At 40.8% G+C, this 17,326-nt stretch overlaps 1 protein-coding gene across 1 annotated transcript in view; it reads left to right on the forward strand.

Annotated features, from left to right (window-relative positions):
* The window catches only part of myo9ab (myosin IXAb), a 35,028-nt gene that overhangs the window by 4,165 nt on the left and 13,537 nt on the right, over positions 1-17,326 (forward strand). Inside the window, exons 2-17 of the mRNA XM_079450227.1 lie at positions 5,036-5,130; positions 5,273-5,335; positions 5,511-5,610; positions 6,968-7,021; positions 7,399-7,496; positions 7,592-7,718; positions 8,152-8,241; positions 9,631-9,747; positions 9,925-10,059; positions 11,170-11,291; positions 11,431-11,572; positions 11,959-12,154; positions 16,048-16,161; positions 16,650-16,731; positions 16,887-17,021; positions 17,104-17,143. Coding sequence (XP_079306353.1) covers positions 5,036-5,130; positions 5,273-5,335; positions 5,511-5,610; positions 6,968-7,021; positions 7,399-7,496; positions 7,592-7,718; positions 8,152-8,241; positions 9,631-9,747; positions 9,925-10,059; positions 11,170-11,291; positions 11,431-11,572; positions 11,959-12,154; positions 16,048-16,161; positions 16,650-16,731; positions 16,887-17,021; positions 17,104-17,143 — 1,710 coding nt within the window. The remainder of the gene's footprint in view (positions 1-5,035; positions 5,131-5,272; positions 5,336-5,510; positions 5,611-6,967; positions 7,022-7,398; positions 7,497-7,591; positions 7,719-8,151; positions 8,242-9,630; positions 9,748-9,924; positions 10,060-11,169; positions 11,292-11,430; positions 11,573-11,958; positions 12,155-16,047; positions 16,162-16,649; positions 16,732-16,886; positions 17,022-17,103; positions 17,144-17,326) is intronic.

Here is a 17,326-nt window from a genome sequence, read left to right on the forward strand (position 1 = left end):
CCATTTTTGTTTGTTTGTGTGTGTGTTGTGTAGGTGGCACTTACCATAGCTCACCAACACCAGCACAACCAAATGTTCAGCCCGCATGACCAGACACAAGCAGATTCATGAGATAACCCTTCACTGAGAAACACTAGATGCAGACGTCTTGTACAGACATGCTTTCCTCTGAAGAACACAAAAGAAGATATTTTGAGAAATGCGTCAGCGGTCATAGAATGAAAGTCAATGGAGTGTTGTTTGATTCTCAACATTCTATTGTGTTCTGGTGGAAATGACATGAGGGTGAATAAACGATCAAATAAAACATGTTTGGGTGAACTGTTCCTTTTAAAATGATGTGTAATTCATCTGCTGATTCACTGTTGTTGTGAGCAGTCGTGTAAACCACAAGCTTAAACGAACAAAAGCACTTCCTAAAAAACACTATTAAAAAAAGTTCCTCTTTCTCCATTTCTGCTCCAGCTTCACTTCTACTTTTAAAACTGTTGTTTAATATTGTGATGCTTTAATGCTGTTGACTCTTGTTCCTCATTTGCGGGTTTTGTAGAAAAGCAAATGCCGAAATGAGAAATACGTTATGATGGATGAACAGACATGGAAAATCAAGAAGGTGTGGATGTCTGTCTCTTTGTCTTTAGGGAATCTGAGAGATTGAGTTTCATCTGCAGAGCGGCTCAAATGAGATCAGAATTTTTGATGATGGTACAAATCGCTGCGATTATATATCATCCACCACATCTTTGTGAACAACACATCTGTTTTTGTAATAGATGAAGGCCAAAACTGACGATTATATTATATATATATGTACTGTATATAAACACATATTCTGAAATGCAGAAAGAAAATCAGGTTGTGTATCTCACATTCAAAGCTGCATGACTGACCTTAAACTGTGAGTCAGTTCATACGTGCAGTAAATGTCAGTTTTAGCTCAAGGCAAAATAATGCAAAGTCTTTGTGTGTGTGTGTGTGTGTGTGTGTGTGTGTGCGCACACCTGTGTGTTTGCATATTAGATGTGTATGTGTGTTGACCTATATACAGTGAATGAGTCGTGACACCACCGACTGCATGTGTGCGTTTAATGTCTGTAAAGAGTCTCACGAATCTTACATGCGCTAAACTTGAGTTTAAATGACGTTGTATTTATGTTCGGTTGTTCAAACAGAGTGTTTGACAGATGATGAATGTTTGATTGTATCCAGAAAAAACGTGAGGAAATAAAACAGCCGTGTGCGATTATTTACAGTGTATAGTTTTTGTTGTTATAATGAGATGCTGTTCTGCATTGAATAAACCCGACACATGCAAACACACGGACATTTCTGTGCTCCACTTTACCCAACATTCTCCTCCAGCACATTCACTCGCTCGCAGCGTCTAGAAATAGCAACTAAACCGATTTCTGCTTTGTGTGTAAGAGATAGTGTGAAAGAAAAATGTGTGTGTGCATCAGCGTAACAACATGTCTCTCTCTCTCTCTGTGTATTGTGTCTGCAAGTGATGGCGTGTGTACGTGTGTGAATCTTTCAGCCTACATGAAGGGTTCTTATCCTCAAACCAATCAGAGCGCAGCGTCATTAGAAAGTAAAGTGTTGAGGGGTCGTTTCTATTTAAAGTCTCGATCACTTTACCTTTTCCGCCCGTGTCCTGTGTTTCCTTTCATTAATGTTTTAAAGGTCCAGTGTGTCATTTTTGCGGGAGGATCTATTGACAGAAATGCCATATAATACACTTAACTATGTGTTCAGAGGTGTATAAAGTTCACACAATGAAGCGAAATGCTTATTATCTTAGAATGAGCTCTTTCTATCTACATACACCACGGGCCCCTTACATTGAATTCGCCATGTTGTTTCTACAGTAGCCCTAAACGGATAAACTGCTCTAGAGAACGCATTTCGTAAATACGTGATCTCCTTCGGTAGAGAAGCGAAAACGTGACGACCTTTTAGTTCTGTGTCAGCCAGCGTAGTGCTTCGAAAGGGAGGGGCGGAGTCAACCATTGGTTGCAATGCGCAACCTCACCACTAGATGTCAATACATTTCATGCACTGGACCTTTAAACGTCGTTTGATCTGCATTGTAGGATCCACACGATTTCTGCAGTAATATTTTAACTATATATTTATTTTAGAAGTCCACACTAAAACGCTCTCTGTTGCTTTGTAGAGAAGATTACGTCACAGCTCTTGCTGGAAACCTTTAAGATGTGTTTGTGTGTTAGACACATAGTGTGATCTGTAGCGGCTCGGGTCTGAACAGAGTGCTTTTAAAACCTCACCGACACCTGTATCTGTCACCTGCATGCTGTTACCTGTTCTCATGACACCTGCTGTTGATATGAATGATGCTAACTGTAATTCAAACACTGTGTGTGAATGAGCTTTTGTTGTGTCTGGCTCTCATTCAGAACATCTTCAAAGAACCTGTTGATGAAACAATATTAGTGGAGTACTGTGGTATACTTTAGTAACTATATACTATAGAAAACTAATAGAAATCCTAGATACTTACTATAGTTAATAGGATCAGTTCACATTAGTTGATACTACTACTGAGAATACTATAGTATACATTAACAAAGTGTAGTATTTACTTCTACACTGGACTACAGCAAAGATATTAATATTAACAAGATGCGTCACTGCCATTGAAATGATTGCGCAACACAACACTCAACATGGCCACCCTAGCTAAGCTTTTCACATGCCTAGTATCTAAAGCAACATAAAAGATTATGTTTTTAACACAAACTGTACCATAACATTTGATTCCTTCCTTTTATGTCATTTTTAAATGTTGTTTTTAAAAATGTCGTTTAATTAGGATTTTAGCCGGCGATTGTAGAAATATCAGTATTCCCATTCACGTCTTTTTGCGCGTTGCAAAGATGGCCGCCGAGTGACACGACTTTCCTTAATGGACTCTGACTATAGTAAATGTCCTATTTTAATGATAGTGTTGATGTTTTATACTTTTCCGTCGTTGTCTTGCTCCTTCGTGGTTTTTGACCCATTTTTACAGCATTTATTTGCTTTTTCGCCAAATTGTGTTTTTGACTAGCTTCATGTGCTAGATCTGTTTTGTGACAATGCAGTGCATCTAGAATCTTTATAAAGGTGAACTTCTGCCTGCGGGTACATGAACTGTGAAACGTGTGCTGATCCTCACCGCTCGTGTCCGCTGGCGCGGTCGCGCATCCGAGTTGTGCTTTTGTTGTTTAATTAGGCAGCTAACGTGATTAGCATTAGCTGTACCGCCGCTGGATATAAAATGTGTTTTCAGTTTGTAGTACATAATACATTACATTCAGATTATATCTCTCTGTCTCTAAAACAACACTAAAACAGAAAGGCTAGAAATGTCACTGCAGATGTATAAAACTATTAAAGTGAATGTCTCCTGTGCGTTTGTTTGACAGTTGTGTTGTGTTAGTGTGCACTAGAACGTGTTTAAAATCAATACCTCAATGACAAATCCTTTTCTTGGTGTTTTTAAAGAATTTATTTTATTCATGCAATATTTCAGCTGAATATTTATTTTAAATGTTTTGTATATTGTTTGGTCATATTGTATAGCCAACGGTCTGTAATGTCCGAGGCTGAGACTAGCTCTTAAAGGGACACAAAAATATCCATTGATTGTCCCTCATGTGGTTGTAAACTTGCACGTGAGTCTTTCTTCAATGGATCACAAGGGAAGATTTTTGAGCAATGTCTCAGTGTTCTTTTGTGTTCATACAATGGAAGTCAATGGGGTGCAATGTTGTCTTCATAATATCTTCTTTTGTGTTCTGCAGGAGAAATAAACGATGACATGAGGATGCGTAAATGAAGACAGAATTGTAATTTTTGGTTGAAATAGCCTTTTTAAAATTGTAGATTGCCACACACTTGTATGGTGTAAGTGAAGCATGTGTGTTCGTGTGACTGAAGTCTAATAGGGCATCTTAATAAAGTCATGGAGAGAAACCTGGTGATCTTTACCCTGAAGCTGTGACGGTTATTAACCAGCCAGCGTCTGTCCTCTCCGTCACCCTCATTTAACCCGAGCGGGGTTGAATCTTTCCGAGTGATATTGTGATGTTGTGTGTTGTTAACAGTAGATTTGGAAACGGCTCCGGGGTCTCTGCTTCACATCTCAACATCAGATTAATACAGAGAGAATAAACTCTCAGGGTTCTGTAACAGGGTTGACCGAATCATTCAGTGAAGCATACTACATCAGAATATTGTAAGAAGCCAATGGCAAGTACACGTTTTAGGTGTTGAATTTCAGCATTGTAATGCATGTCAGGGTGGCCTGAAAGGATCTCCAGATTGTCCACTTCTCCTTACACCTCCCGGCGGTGCCCCTGAGAGTTCACACTTCCGTTCAACTTCATGTTCACACATTTTTTGACATAAATCAAAGTTAAGCCACACACACACACTTCATGTGGTGCAGTCTGTGTTTATCCTTCACCTTCACCACCTCTCCATCGCCAGGGGCGTGGCTTATGATGTCATAACAAAGGCAGCTTTAATATTTCAGCCTCCAAATGGCATGTCAACACCGTAGACTCTGAAACCCTGAATTCTCCAGCTTGATTCTGTCTCAAAGCGTTGTGTCGACCGAAACGTGTTTTTTTTCTGCATGACGTGTAGTGTAAGCAGCACGTCGAGTGTTTTAGCAGGACAGACTCGCTGTTCCACATCATAAAGTTTGAATGGAAACGGTCCTGCTGGGTCGGGGTGATTGAGCAGATGATGGGATTCAGCTTTAGCATGAAAACCTTTTCTCCTTTTTCAACGAGTGAATCTCACACGAAACATGGTGACAATTAAACCACAGAAAGGAAGATTTTAACTATTATAATTCGCATGCAGACAAGTAAAACTTTTCAAATACTTTCAATACTAATTTATAATTGAATAATTGTGGACATGATTATTTCTGAAGTGAATACTAGATGCCATGTTTGTGTTGTATGCGTGTTGTTGTTTCACTGTATGTGTCTAAATTGAATTTGTGTTTTTGTCTCCTCAGGCGTTTGGAAATGCCAAAACAGCCCATAATAATAATTCCAGTCGCTTTGGCAAATTTATTCAAGTCAATTATCAAGAGAGTGGAACTGTGAGAGGGTAAGACACTTTCTTTAGCTCCAAAACCTGAACATTACGTTATATATATTATATAAGATGCACATATATGCAAACTTTCATATTGTCGTGTGTGTGTACAGAGTATATAAATATATATCATTTTATATGCCTTATGTTTCAGAGCATATGTGGAAAAGTATCTTTTGGAAAAGTCCAGACTAGTTTACCAAGAGCACAATGAGAGGTACGTCACATCAGACAATATATTCTGTACTTGTAAAACGTGTTAAATTGTTATTGTTGAGTGCTTTACTTTAGCTTTAAAAACAGCAGGTTTAACAGAATGAAATGGGTTTGAGAATGAAGTTTGTGTAAATTCAATAGCATGAGGACTGAATTGATTTGACTCTGTCACGCAGAAACTATCATGTGTTTTATTACCTGTTGGCTGGAGCGAGTGAAGAAGAGAGAAAATCTTTTCATCTGCTCAAACCTGAAGAATATCATTACCTCAACCAGGTACATCTCGTCATTTACAATAAAGCCTTTGTTTTGTAATCTTTTGCAAGAATAAAAGCATGTAGTATAAAATGCGTAAATGTAAATGTGGTTTGATTTACGGGCGTGCTCACTGTAGACGTTTACAGTGCGTTGATTCATTTACTCCTAAATGTTTCTGAAATAAAAAAAAACTGAGGAGAAAATCATCCTTAAAGCTCATCTGGTCTCAACAACACGCTCTGTAATCCCCGGCAACACAAAGAGCTCAGTGATGCTGAAGCTGTTGCCGGGGGCCACTGTTGCCATGGTGATTGTGGCAGCATCCGAAATCAGAAAGAACAGGCCGCTAGTCGCGTGCTGTCTGCTTTAGACCTGAACGGCTGGACAGATCCATGTGAAACCCAGTTAAGATGACAGTCTGTCAGCACTTACACACACACACACAGACCGTCATCTTACAGACGTCCAAAACAAATGTCACAGTGGATCTGAAACACGCTGTAAAACTTCAGCTCGACTCTGATCTGTGTTCAGTTCTGCTGAGTGTGTTTATGATGAAGGTGTGTGTTTCAATATGTGAGTGTGTGTTACTGTGTGTGTGTGTGTGTTTAAGATGTGTGTGTGACATTTTTTTGTGTTTTTCTGTCTCAGTGTGTGTGTGTGTGTGTGTGTGTGAGAGAGATGATTGTGTGTGTGTGTGTGTGTGTGTGTGTGTGAGAGAGATGATTGTGTGTGTGTGTGTGTGTGTGTGTGTGTGTGTGTCAGTATGAGGTTTGTGTGATGATGACCATGTGTGCATGTATGTGTGTCTGTGTGTGTGTTTATGATGTGTGTGTGTGTCAGTATGAGGTTTGTGTGATGATGACCATGTGTGCATGTATGTGTGTCTGTGTGTGTTTATGATGTGTGTGTGTCAGAATGAGGTTTGTGTGATGATGACCATGTATGTGTGTGTGTGTGTGTGTGTGTGTGTGTATGATGTGTGTGTGTCAGAATGAGGTTTGTGTGATGATGACCATGTATGTGTGTCTGTGTGTGCTTGTGTGCATTGGTTTGTAATGACATTTTCGTGTATAACAACGTAAACATGGTTTACAAGAACACTTCCTGTGTCCCCGTGAACTAAATCGCTAAATCCAGAAAAAACCCTGAAATGATCATTTTTTAAAAGCTGCCAAAGGTTTCTTGTGATGTTAGGTTTAGGGGATAGGGAATAGAATACGCTGTTTGTACGGTCTAAAAATCATTACTGTACGTCTATGGAGACCATATATATATATATATATATATATATGTAACACATATGTATGTGTGATGATCATGTGTGTGTGTGTGTGTGTGTGTGTGGCTCTTAACACCTTTGACTGCCTTCCAGGTAACATTGAGAGTCCACAGACATCATTGGGGAAATGACTGTGACACTGAGCTGGTCAGTATCATGTCAGCGTGTGCTTCTCCTCTCTTTCTTTGCTCTCTTGCTGTAGTTTGTTTTGTTTTAGTTTAGTTTGTCAGTTTGTGACTGTGAGTGAGATCCATCAGTTCTGGCGCTGGTGTCGGTCTGTGGGTTTGTAGGCTGTGTGTATTGCTTGGCTTTGGTTTGGAGGGAGGTCACGTGACCTGAACCGGAGATGCTCTTTTCTTTGTCTGCGGTCGACTCATTCAGTATGCCCTTTGCACAGCTTTGGGACGTTTGGAACTGTTATCGGGGATGCTGTTGGCATTGAAATGCATTTTTAAAGGTTTTTTTTGGTGTGCTCAGAGAGATTTTTGTGTGTTTGTTGTGTTCAATTGTCGTCATTCACGCAGGACTGTTTCTCGGTGGAAGGAGAAGACTTGAAGCATGACTTTGAGAGACTCCAGCTGGCCATGGAGATGGTCGGCTTCCTTCCGGCCACCAAAAAACAGTGAGTAACAATCCACAGACATGAGAATCAATAACATTCTGTACTACAAAAAAAAACATTCTCACAGAATATAAACCGATCTGTCATCTCCGCAGGATTTTTTCCTTGCTGTCTGCGATCCTACACCTGGGGAACATTCGCTACAAAAAGAAGACGTACAGAGACGACTCCATCGATATCTGTAACCCAGAAGTGCTTCCTATAGTGTCTGAACTGCTGGAGGTATAGCAGCACTTCACTAAAGAACCGAAAATGTCATCACAACTGATTTTACTGGCACTTGATGGGGATTTCAGACTTCAAACTTGTTTTTATCGCTCAAGAATTAAACGATTATATGCTGTTAAAGTTTAGATTTGGGTTCCCTTAGTCACAAAGTTCATTTCTTTTTTCATGTTTTAGTTTAGGTTTATGATAATATTGGAGAAAAGCATGTTATCAGTAAAACACACAGGTTTATATAAATATGATGAAATGCCTTTTTTATGCATTTATAGTAAAACTTGGGAGGCTGACGTCTCTTGGCATCTGTGTGTCATTTATCTTAAACATTTATTCAGTAAAATGAAGCGTTCTGTCCATCACAGATTGAATGTGTTTTCAGTTTATACTTTCTGTGTAGCCGTTTATAATGCTCTTGTGTTTTTACGAACAGGTGAAGGAGGAGATGCTTTTTGAAGCTCTGACCACACGGAAGACGGTAACGGTGGGAGAGAGACTGATCGTGCCGTATAAACTGTCCGAGGTGAGAAGTAAATTAAACACGGGATTGAAGTTCCATGAATTTGGACACTGCATGTGTGAGATGTAGAAAACATCCTCAGAAGAAACTTTACAGGATAACACACACATAAACTCATAACCAAATACTTGAGTTTGTGAACTAGTTAACTTCCGTTTAACGTTTATATATTTATGTTACGACTGCAACATATCAACCAAATGTATCAACCAGCATCCATGGCAGGATAAATGACCAAAGGTCTTATTTCAGTTGGTCTTAGGATGTCAGGAACCTTTCATCAGCCTCAGACAGGACAGAAAGCGAGAGGTTTTTTATGTGTTTTGGCTTGTGTCGCTTCAGTAAGTGGTGATCTTGGCAGCCGCTGGAGGTTTATGGGTTTAAGTCGTCTCGTAGTGATGTGTGTGTGCGGGTCGATGTTTAAATCAGTTGGCCGGACAACCTGATTCCCTCTCTGATCTTATGGAGAGAGAGAGAGAAATACTTGATCTACTTTTTCTGTTCACAAATTAAGTAATTGCAGTATTTTTCATCGCACACTTGGTAGAATAATGCTGCAATGGGGTACATGCATCTGGGACATATCTCAATTCCACTCTCATTGCGCTGAAGTGATAACGATGAATTTAGTAAGAAAACTTTCAAATTTCGGTGAAATGACAACACTACAGCTGAACATTGCTATATGCCTTTGTGGTCATGCCTTTTTTCATATTTTTGATAGCTTCTCCTTTTTGGTTGTGCTTGTATGACATGTTGTTTGGCTAATTAGACTTGTGTTGTTGATTGTAATCCTATGTGCGTTTTGAAGCCACCGAGTGAAAAAATGTAAGCGGACATACATCATCGCTACGTGTGCAAATGCCCAATTGCTTTGGAAATACAAATGTACCTTAAACACACCTACACTGAAAATTAGTTTACTTCATGCACAAGGCTCTCGATGGGGATTAGTTTATACAAAAACACATTTTTTTCCAGCCTCTCGTGCTTCTGATGGAGGTTTCAGGTGTGACTAACACACAGGAAGTGACATCGATGGAAATTCAGGGCGATTTGACATGTGACACAATGACCACAGTTTCCCCAAAACCCAATCGCACACATGTTCTGTTTCTTGCTCTTGTTAAAACATGTCGTCTTGCTTTAAATTCAGAGGATTATGTAATAGTTTCAAAAACGTATTGTGGTCAATACCATTCACAATAACAGTATTACTGTGATACGTGTTGAAATATAAAATGCTTCGTACTATTCATCTTGTTTGTGGTGAATGAGAGAGTTTGTAACCATTGTGATGCCTAAAGCAAAATGTTAAATGACTAACACTGAAAAATTTGTAATATGACAAATGGACGTTGAGTTTAACGTGAGATTCATCTGTGTTTGCAGGCCGGTACGGTGCGAGACTCGATGGCCAAGTCCCTGTACTGTGCTCTGTTCGACTGGATTGTGTTTCGCACCAATCATGCGCTGCTTTACAACAAAGACCTGGAAGATTCATCCAAGGTTAAAACTCATTCTCTCTTTTTTATCAACATTTATATTTAGATTGACTATTTAATTGCTTGTGAATCATAACGGAGAAATATTTACAGTACTGAGATCAGCTCTGAGGTCTTGTGTGTAAAACAAACGCTTTCACTTCATCATACATGAGCGTTGAGTGGGGGTGTTGTGTTGTAGATGCTGTCTATCGGGGTGCTGGACATCTTCGGTTTTGAGGATTATGAGAACAACAGTTTCGAGCAGTTCTGCATCAACTTTGCCAATGAAACTCTCCAGCATTATTTCAACCAGCACATCTTCAAACTAGAGCAGGTACCACTTCGTTTTACAGAGCCAGAGACGTCTGCGTGTTATTTTGAGTCATTGTGTTGTTTTTGTGTATAGTGTTAGACCGTATAATACATCAGACTCTCCTGCCGTTCATTCCCAGCTCGACTTTTATCTTAACTTTGTGTTTAAACTTGATACATTTACATGTAGTCATTTAGCAGACACGTTTATCCAACACGACTTACAGAGAGTTCAGGGAGCAATAAAGCGAGATGTCATAGAGGAGTAATAGTACAAAAGGTGCTAATACCAAGTTACTAATTTCAACAAATGCTATAACAATTATACTGTGGCCAAAGCAAATACGCAGAACTCCAGCTGTTCTCCACACGGCCAATATTTACACTCGGAGCACCAACTGCTCCGTCATTTATATTATTTCAATACATTTCTCTGCCAATTGTAACAGATCAACACACGGACACGGTAAAACCCGTCCTCTGACTTCTTATAATAAGTTATTTACTTTAACATTTAGTGATGTCATACAAAAGAGCAATAGTACAATAGGTGCTAATAAAAGCTCAGACTTGTTTACATTACTGTGTTTCCACTTATTATATATACATATATTGAACAGCAATCTGTAACTTTTTTTCTTAAAAATAAACCAAATTCTGTTCAAATAAAACCTTATAATACTGATTTATGAGTTAAGCTGTGAGGTACGAGTTTGCAGGAAATATCAGTTTGACGTCAGATACAGTAAGTACATAAAGTAATCTGTCATTTTATGTTTAAAACGATGCGGAATAAAGCTTTTTAATTAACAAATTTAATTTAATGACTTTGTTTATTTAAACAAAGGTCACCAAGCAGCAAAAATGTAATTAAAAGTTGCTAGCTGCTAGGATAGGTAAATAAATTTAAGTCAATAAAATTAGATTTTGAATTATTGTTCTAAAACATTCAGATGCGTTTCTTGATTTAAATCTAGTTCTGAATGAAAAGAAATACAATTAAATTAAAACCGTACAAGAATAAACCTTTTTGTTTAGTTCAAAGGTGTATTTTATTATTTTTAATCCTTTTATTTTCTGACCCACAAAGCACTTTTATATATGAAATGTATTATTTTTACTTCCTGTGCAGGAGGAATATCGATCAGAGGGAATCAGCTGGCACATGATCGACTACATCGACAACACGGCCTGCATCAATCTCATCAGTAAGAAGCCCACAGCGCTGCTCCACCTGCTGGATGAAGAGTGCAAGTAAATGTCACCCCTTCACCTTTAACCTCTACATGATCAAATCATTTCAACAATATCATTTATCAAGAAATTCTGAATTACGATCTTTACTTTTCTGGAACTAAGTAGCTCTTGTGTTTGTCTTTTTGTCTGTTTGTAGTTTTCCACAGGCGACAAATCAGACTCTTCTGGATAAATTTAAGCGTCAGCACGAGGGCAGCGGCTACATCGAGTTTCCTGCTGTCATGGAGCCGGCGTTCATCATCAGACACTACGCTGGGAAGGTCAAATATGGCGTCAAGGTCAAGAGCCCATAATCCTTTTTTGATGTTGTTTTAGGCGATGTCTTTTTTTATGAGAACACATGATCGTGTGGGATTAATACATAAGCGCACGCACGCACACACTGACCTAATTCTATGGTATAATCTGTTTGGTTAGATTGGCCCCCCGGCCGTGAGTGTATTTGGAGCACAAGTTGGCAGAGAGACTCAAATCTACACCCCATCACAAACACACACATGTGCAGAAAGCATACACAGCATCAGATGTGTACATAACACGTGAAGAGTGAACCATTGAGTGATGATGATGAATCGATTTATTGAAATGAAATAACGAAACGACAATGTTTTAAACACACAAACTCGATATGTAAAATGTTGCACTCTTGATCTCTGTCCCGTAGGATTTCCGGGAGAAGAACACGGATCACATGCGGCCGGATATCGTAGCGCTTCTGAAAAGCAGTCGTAACGCTTTCATCTGCAGTCTGATGGGAATTCATCCTGTGGCCACGTTCCGCTGGGCTGTTCTGAGAGCGTTCTTCAGAGGCGTCGTGGCCTTCCGTGAGGCGGGCAAACACCACAAAGACAAAAAGACTGGTGTGTTACTAACAAACACGTATTCACTCGTCCATCGTACGTCAAAATTGTATTCAAATATCAGAGCTGTCACACTCCCAAATAAAGAAACAATGAAAACATAAAAGTCCATCGTACTATTGTCATACACCCACAGTCGATGTGTTAGCACGTTTCTCACATCATACACAGGCTTGTACAGCATAACGCGCACATCGTCTGATCCAAACTGATCCTGTCATGCAACTGTGAGCCTCAGATGAGCTCAGATACATCAAAGATTCTCTCTGACGTTTCTCACCATTACGTGAGCATGAGTTAACAACCCACGATGCATCACTGCTCTATTATTTATCGCCACGGAGACCAAGCCAACGCTCGGGACTTATGAAATATGTACCCGTGGAGACGGAGCAAGAGCACAGAGGAAGTGATGCGTTTATACAACTGTGTGTGTGTGTGTGTGTGTGTGTGTGTGTGTGTGTGTGTGTGTGTGTGTGTGTGTGTGTGTGTGTGTGTGTGTGTGTGTCGCATTCTCACATTTTCTCACTGCAGGTATTTAGTCCTCAAACAACTACAGACACACACAGACAGACTAACACACAAATACTGGCAGACACACACACAGACAGACTAACACACAAACACTGGCAGACACACACACAGACAGACTAACACACAAACACTGGCAGACACACACAGACAGACTAACACACAAACACTGGGAGACACACACAGACAGACAAACACTGGCAGACACACACAGACACACAAATACTGGCAGACACACACACAGACAGACTAACACACAAATACTGGCAGACACACACAGGCAGACTAACACACAAACACTGGCAGACACACACAGACAGACTAACACACAAACACTGGCAGACACACACAGGCAGACTAACACACAAACACTGGCAGACACACACAGGCAGACTAACACACAAACACTGGCAGACACACACAGGCAGACTAACACACAAACACTGGCAGACACACACAGGCAGACTAACACACAAACACTGGCAGACACACACAGACAGACTAACACACAAACACTGGCAGACACACACAGACAGACAAACACTGGCAGACACACACAGACACACAAATACTGGCAGACACACACAGACAGACTAACACACAAACACTGGCAGACACACACAGACAGACTAACACACAAACACTGGCAGACACACACAGGCAGACTAACACACAAACACTGGCAGACACACACAGACAGACAAACACTGGCAGACACACACAGACAGACTAACACACAAATACTGGCAGACACACACAGGCAGACTAACACACAAACACTGGCAGACACACACAGACAGACTAACACACAAACACTGGCAGACACACACAGGCAGACTAACACACAAACACTGGCAGACACACACAGGCAGACTAACACACAAACACTGGCAGACACACACAGGCAGACTAACACACAAACACTGGCAGACACACACAGGCAGACTAACACACAAACACTGGCAGACACACACAGGCAGACTAACACACAAACACTGGCAGACACACACAGACAGACTAACACACAAACACTGGCAGACACACACAGACACACAAATACTGGCAGACACACACACAGACAGACTAACACACAAACACTGGCAGACACACACAGGCAGACTAACACACAAACACTGGCAGACACACACAGGCAGACTAACACACAAACACTGGCAGACACACACAGACAGACAAACACTGGCAGACACACACAGACAGACTAACACACAAATACTGGCAGACACACACAGGCAGACTAACACTGGCAGACACACACAGACACACAAATACTGGCAGACACACACACAGACAGACTAACACACAAATACTGGCAGACACACACAGGCAGACTAACACACAAACACTGGCAGACACACACAGACAGACTAACACACAAATACTGGCAGACACACACAGGCAGACTAACACTGGCAGACACACACAGACACACAAATACTGGCAGACACACACACAGACAGACTAACACACAAATACTGGCAGACACACACAGGCAGACTAACACACAAACACTGGCAGACACACACAGGCAGACTAACACACAAACACTGGCAGACACACACAGGCAGACTAACACACAAACACTGGCAGACACACACAGGCAGACTAACACACAAACACTGGCAGACACACACAGGCAGACTAACACACAAACACTGGCAGACACACACAGGCAGACTAACACACAAACACTGGCAGACACACACAGGCAGACTAACACACAAACACTGGCAGACACACACAGGCAGACTAACACACAAACACTGGCAGACACACACAGGCAGACTAACACACAAACACTGGCAGACACACACAGACAGACAAACACTGGCAGACACACACAGACAGACTAACACACAAATACTGGCAGACTAACACTGGCAGACACACACAGACACACAAATACTGGCAGACACACACACAGACAGACTAACACACAAACACTGGCAGACACACACAGGCAGACTAACACACAAACACTGGCAGACACACACAGGCAGACTAACACACAAACACTGGCAGACACACACAGACAGACAAACACTGGCAGACACACACAGACAGACACACACAGACAGACTAACACACTAACACTGGCAGACACACACAGACACACAAATACTGGCAGACACACACACAGACAGACTAACACACAAATACTGGCAGACACACACAGACAGACTAACACACAAACACTGGCAGACACACACAGGCAGACTAACACACAAACACTGGCAGACACACACAGGCAGACTAACACACAAACACTGGCAGACACACACAGGCAGACTAACACACAAACACTGGCAGACACACACAGACAGACAAACACTGGCAGACACACACAGACAGACTAACACACAAATACTGGCAGACACACACAGGCAGACTAACACTGGCAGACACACACAGACACACAAATACTGGCAGACACACACACAGACAGACTAACACACAAATACTGGCAGACACACACAGACAGACTAACACACAAACACTGGCAGACACACACAGGCAGACTAACACACAAACACTGGCAGACACACACAGGCAGACTAACACACAAACACTGGCAGACACACACAGGCAGACTAACACACAAACACTGGCAGACACACACAGACACACAAACACTGGCAGACACACACAGACAGACTAACACACAAATACTGGCAGACACACACAGGCAGACTAACACTGGCAGACACACACAGACACACAAATACTGGCAGACACACACACAGACAGACTAACACACAAATACTGGCAGACACACACAGGCAGACTAACACTGGCAGACACACACAGACACACAAATACTGGCAGACACACACACAGACAGACTAACACACAAATACTGGCAGACACACACAGGCAGACTAACACACAAACACTGGCAGACACACACAGACAGACTAACACACAAACACAGACAGACAAACACTGGCAGACACACACACATTTCTGCTTTTTCACTTCTGTGAATATGTGTGATGCTCTCAAACTTTTTTCATCTGTGGTAAATAGCTTATGATGTTCCTCATTTGTGTTCGTATACGTTATTTAATTTGAATTTAAAGTCTCAAAACATCCATCCGTAAAACTTAAAAATGGAAATAAACAAGATAAACTAAGGAGTTTTATATTTACTTTAGTGTATATAAAAGCACAAACTGGTTTATATTTAGCATGAAGACACAAATTAACCCATGAATATTAGTTTCCTTTTCACAACGTTGTCAGTTATTTTAGTATTTTGATCAACAAAGATAACACCTTTCAGACGTGTATAAATAACTTGATGACTACATTTACTCTCTCTCTCTCGTTTCTTATATTTCTAGGCTCTGAATCTCCGGTTCAGAATCGTAAAAGCGTGGACAGCTTCAGTTTCCTGCATCACCCTGTTCACCAGCGGAGCCTTGAGATCCTGCAGCGATGTAAAGATGACCGACACAGTAAGACTACAAACCCTACAGTCTCATCTTTCTGTAACATTTCATCCGCTACTTTCTTCTTAAAATCAAAACGAATAAATGCTTATAAACAATACGCATGTATGTATCCGTGTTTCATAAGCCTGAACATACAGCCTCAGAAACAAAATATGTCCCGTTCACATTACAAGCGACATGATCCCATTCATTTCAAAGGAGAGCCGCCGACTTCCGGCGACACGAGCAGTAGCAACAGTTGGCGACCTGATTTGTTTTTTTACTTTTCCTATAAACTTAAAAATATGACTGTTGTATTTCTTGTGAATATGAACTTGTTTTCTTTTCAGAATTTGAGGTCTAAAAATATACAGAGCAGCTATTTTGTTTCACCAAACTATATATATATTTTTAATTCGGTCAAAAATTATTGTTAGTAATTCACGGAGAGAAACAATAAACAATAAAAAAAAGATTATTTACATATAAATGTCTGTGGCTTGGATCGACAGATTCCTCTATCAGTAGAAAAATGCCACGCACGCCGCTATCAGACCTACAGGGAACCAACACGCTCACAGAGAAATTGGCCAGGTTTGTTGAAAAATCTGTATATTTTTGTATGAGACAGCGTTTTAATTTAAAATTGAAGTCTGCATGAAATATTGACTGAATGTTTAGCATGTATGAGACCGTATCGAGCAACAGATCTTCACCCTCACCGTTCTTTTCCTCTGTCTTTTTTTCAGGGATGGATTCTCCGGCTGTAACGTTCGTAGCGTGAGAGAACGCGTGTCTTCCTTCAGCTCGTCCCATGTAGACGAGGGGATTTTTGTGAACAGCGTTAATAACAAACTCTTGGAGAGAGCTCAGGGCATCTTGATGTGAGTGAGATCACAAAACTACTTATAAACTACCTTCGTTCTGGCTTTCTTCGTGTTTTTAAACTCTTTCTGTCTTCTAAAGGCGGAACAAGAACTACAAGACGAAGCTGAGCCTCCCAAAGGTAGGCCTCTTATATACTGTAACCTGAAAAACAAGTGTGATATGCCAAAATGAAGCCGGCAACATTTCTCAAGTACACGAATGCTTAACATGGTCAAGTAAGACATGCGTGACGCAAAAACCGGAGCCGACGGTTTAACATGCTGAGCTAGATTCTCTCTTGCTCCGTTGGCAATAATGTGAA

Source organism: Barbatula barbatula (genome assembly GCF_947034865.1).
Source record: "Barbatula barbatula genome assembly, chromosome: 25".
Classification (NCBI taxonomy): Eukaryota; Metazoa; Chordata; class Actinopteri; order Cypriniformes; family Nemacheilidae; genus Barbatula; species Barbatula barbatula.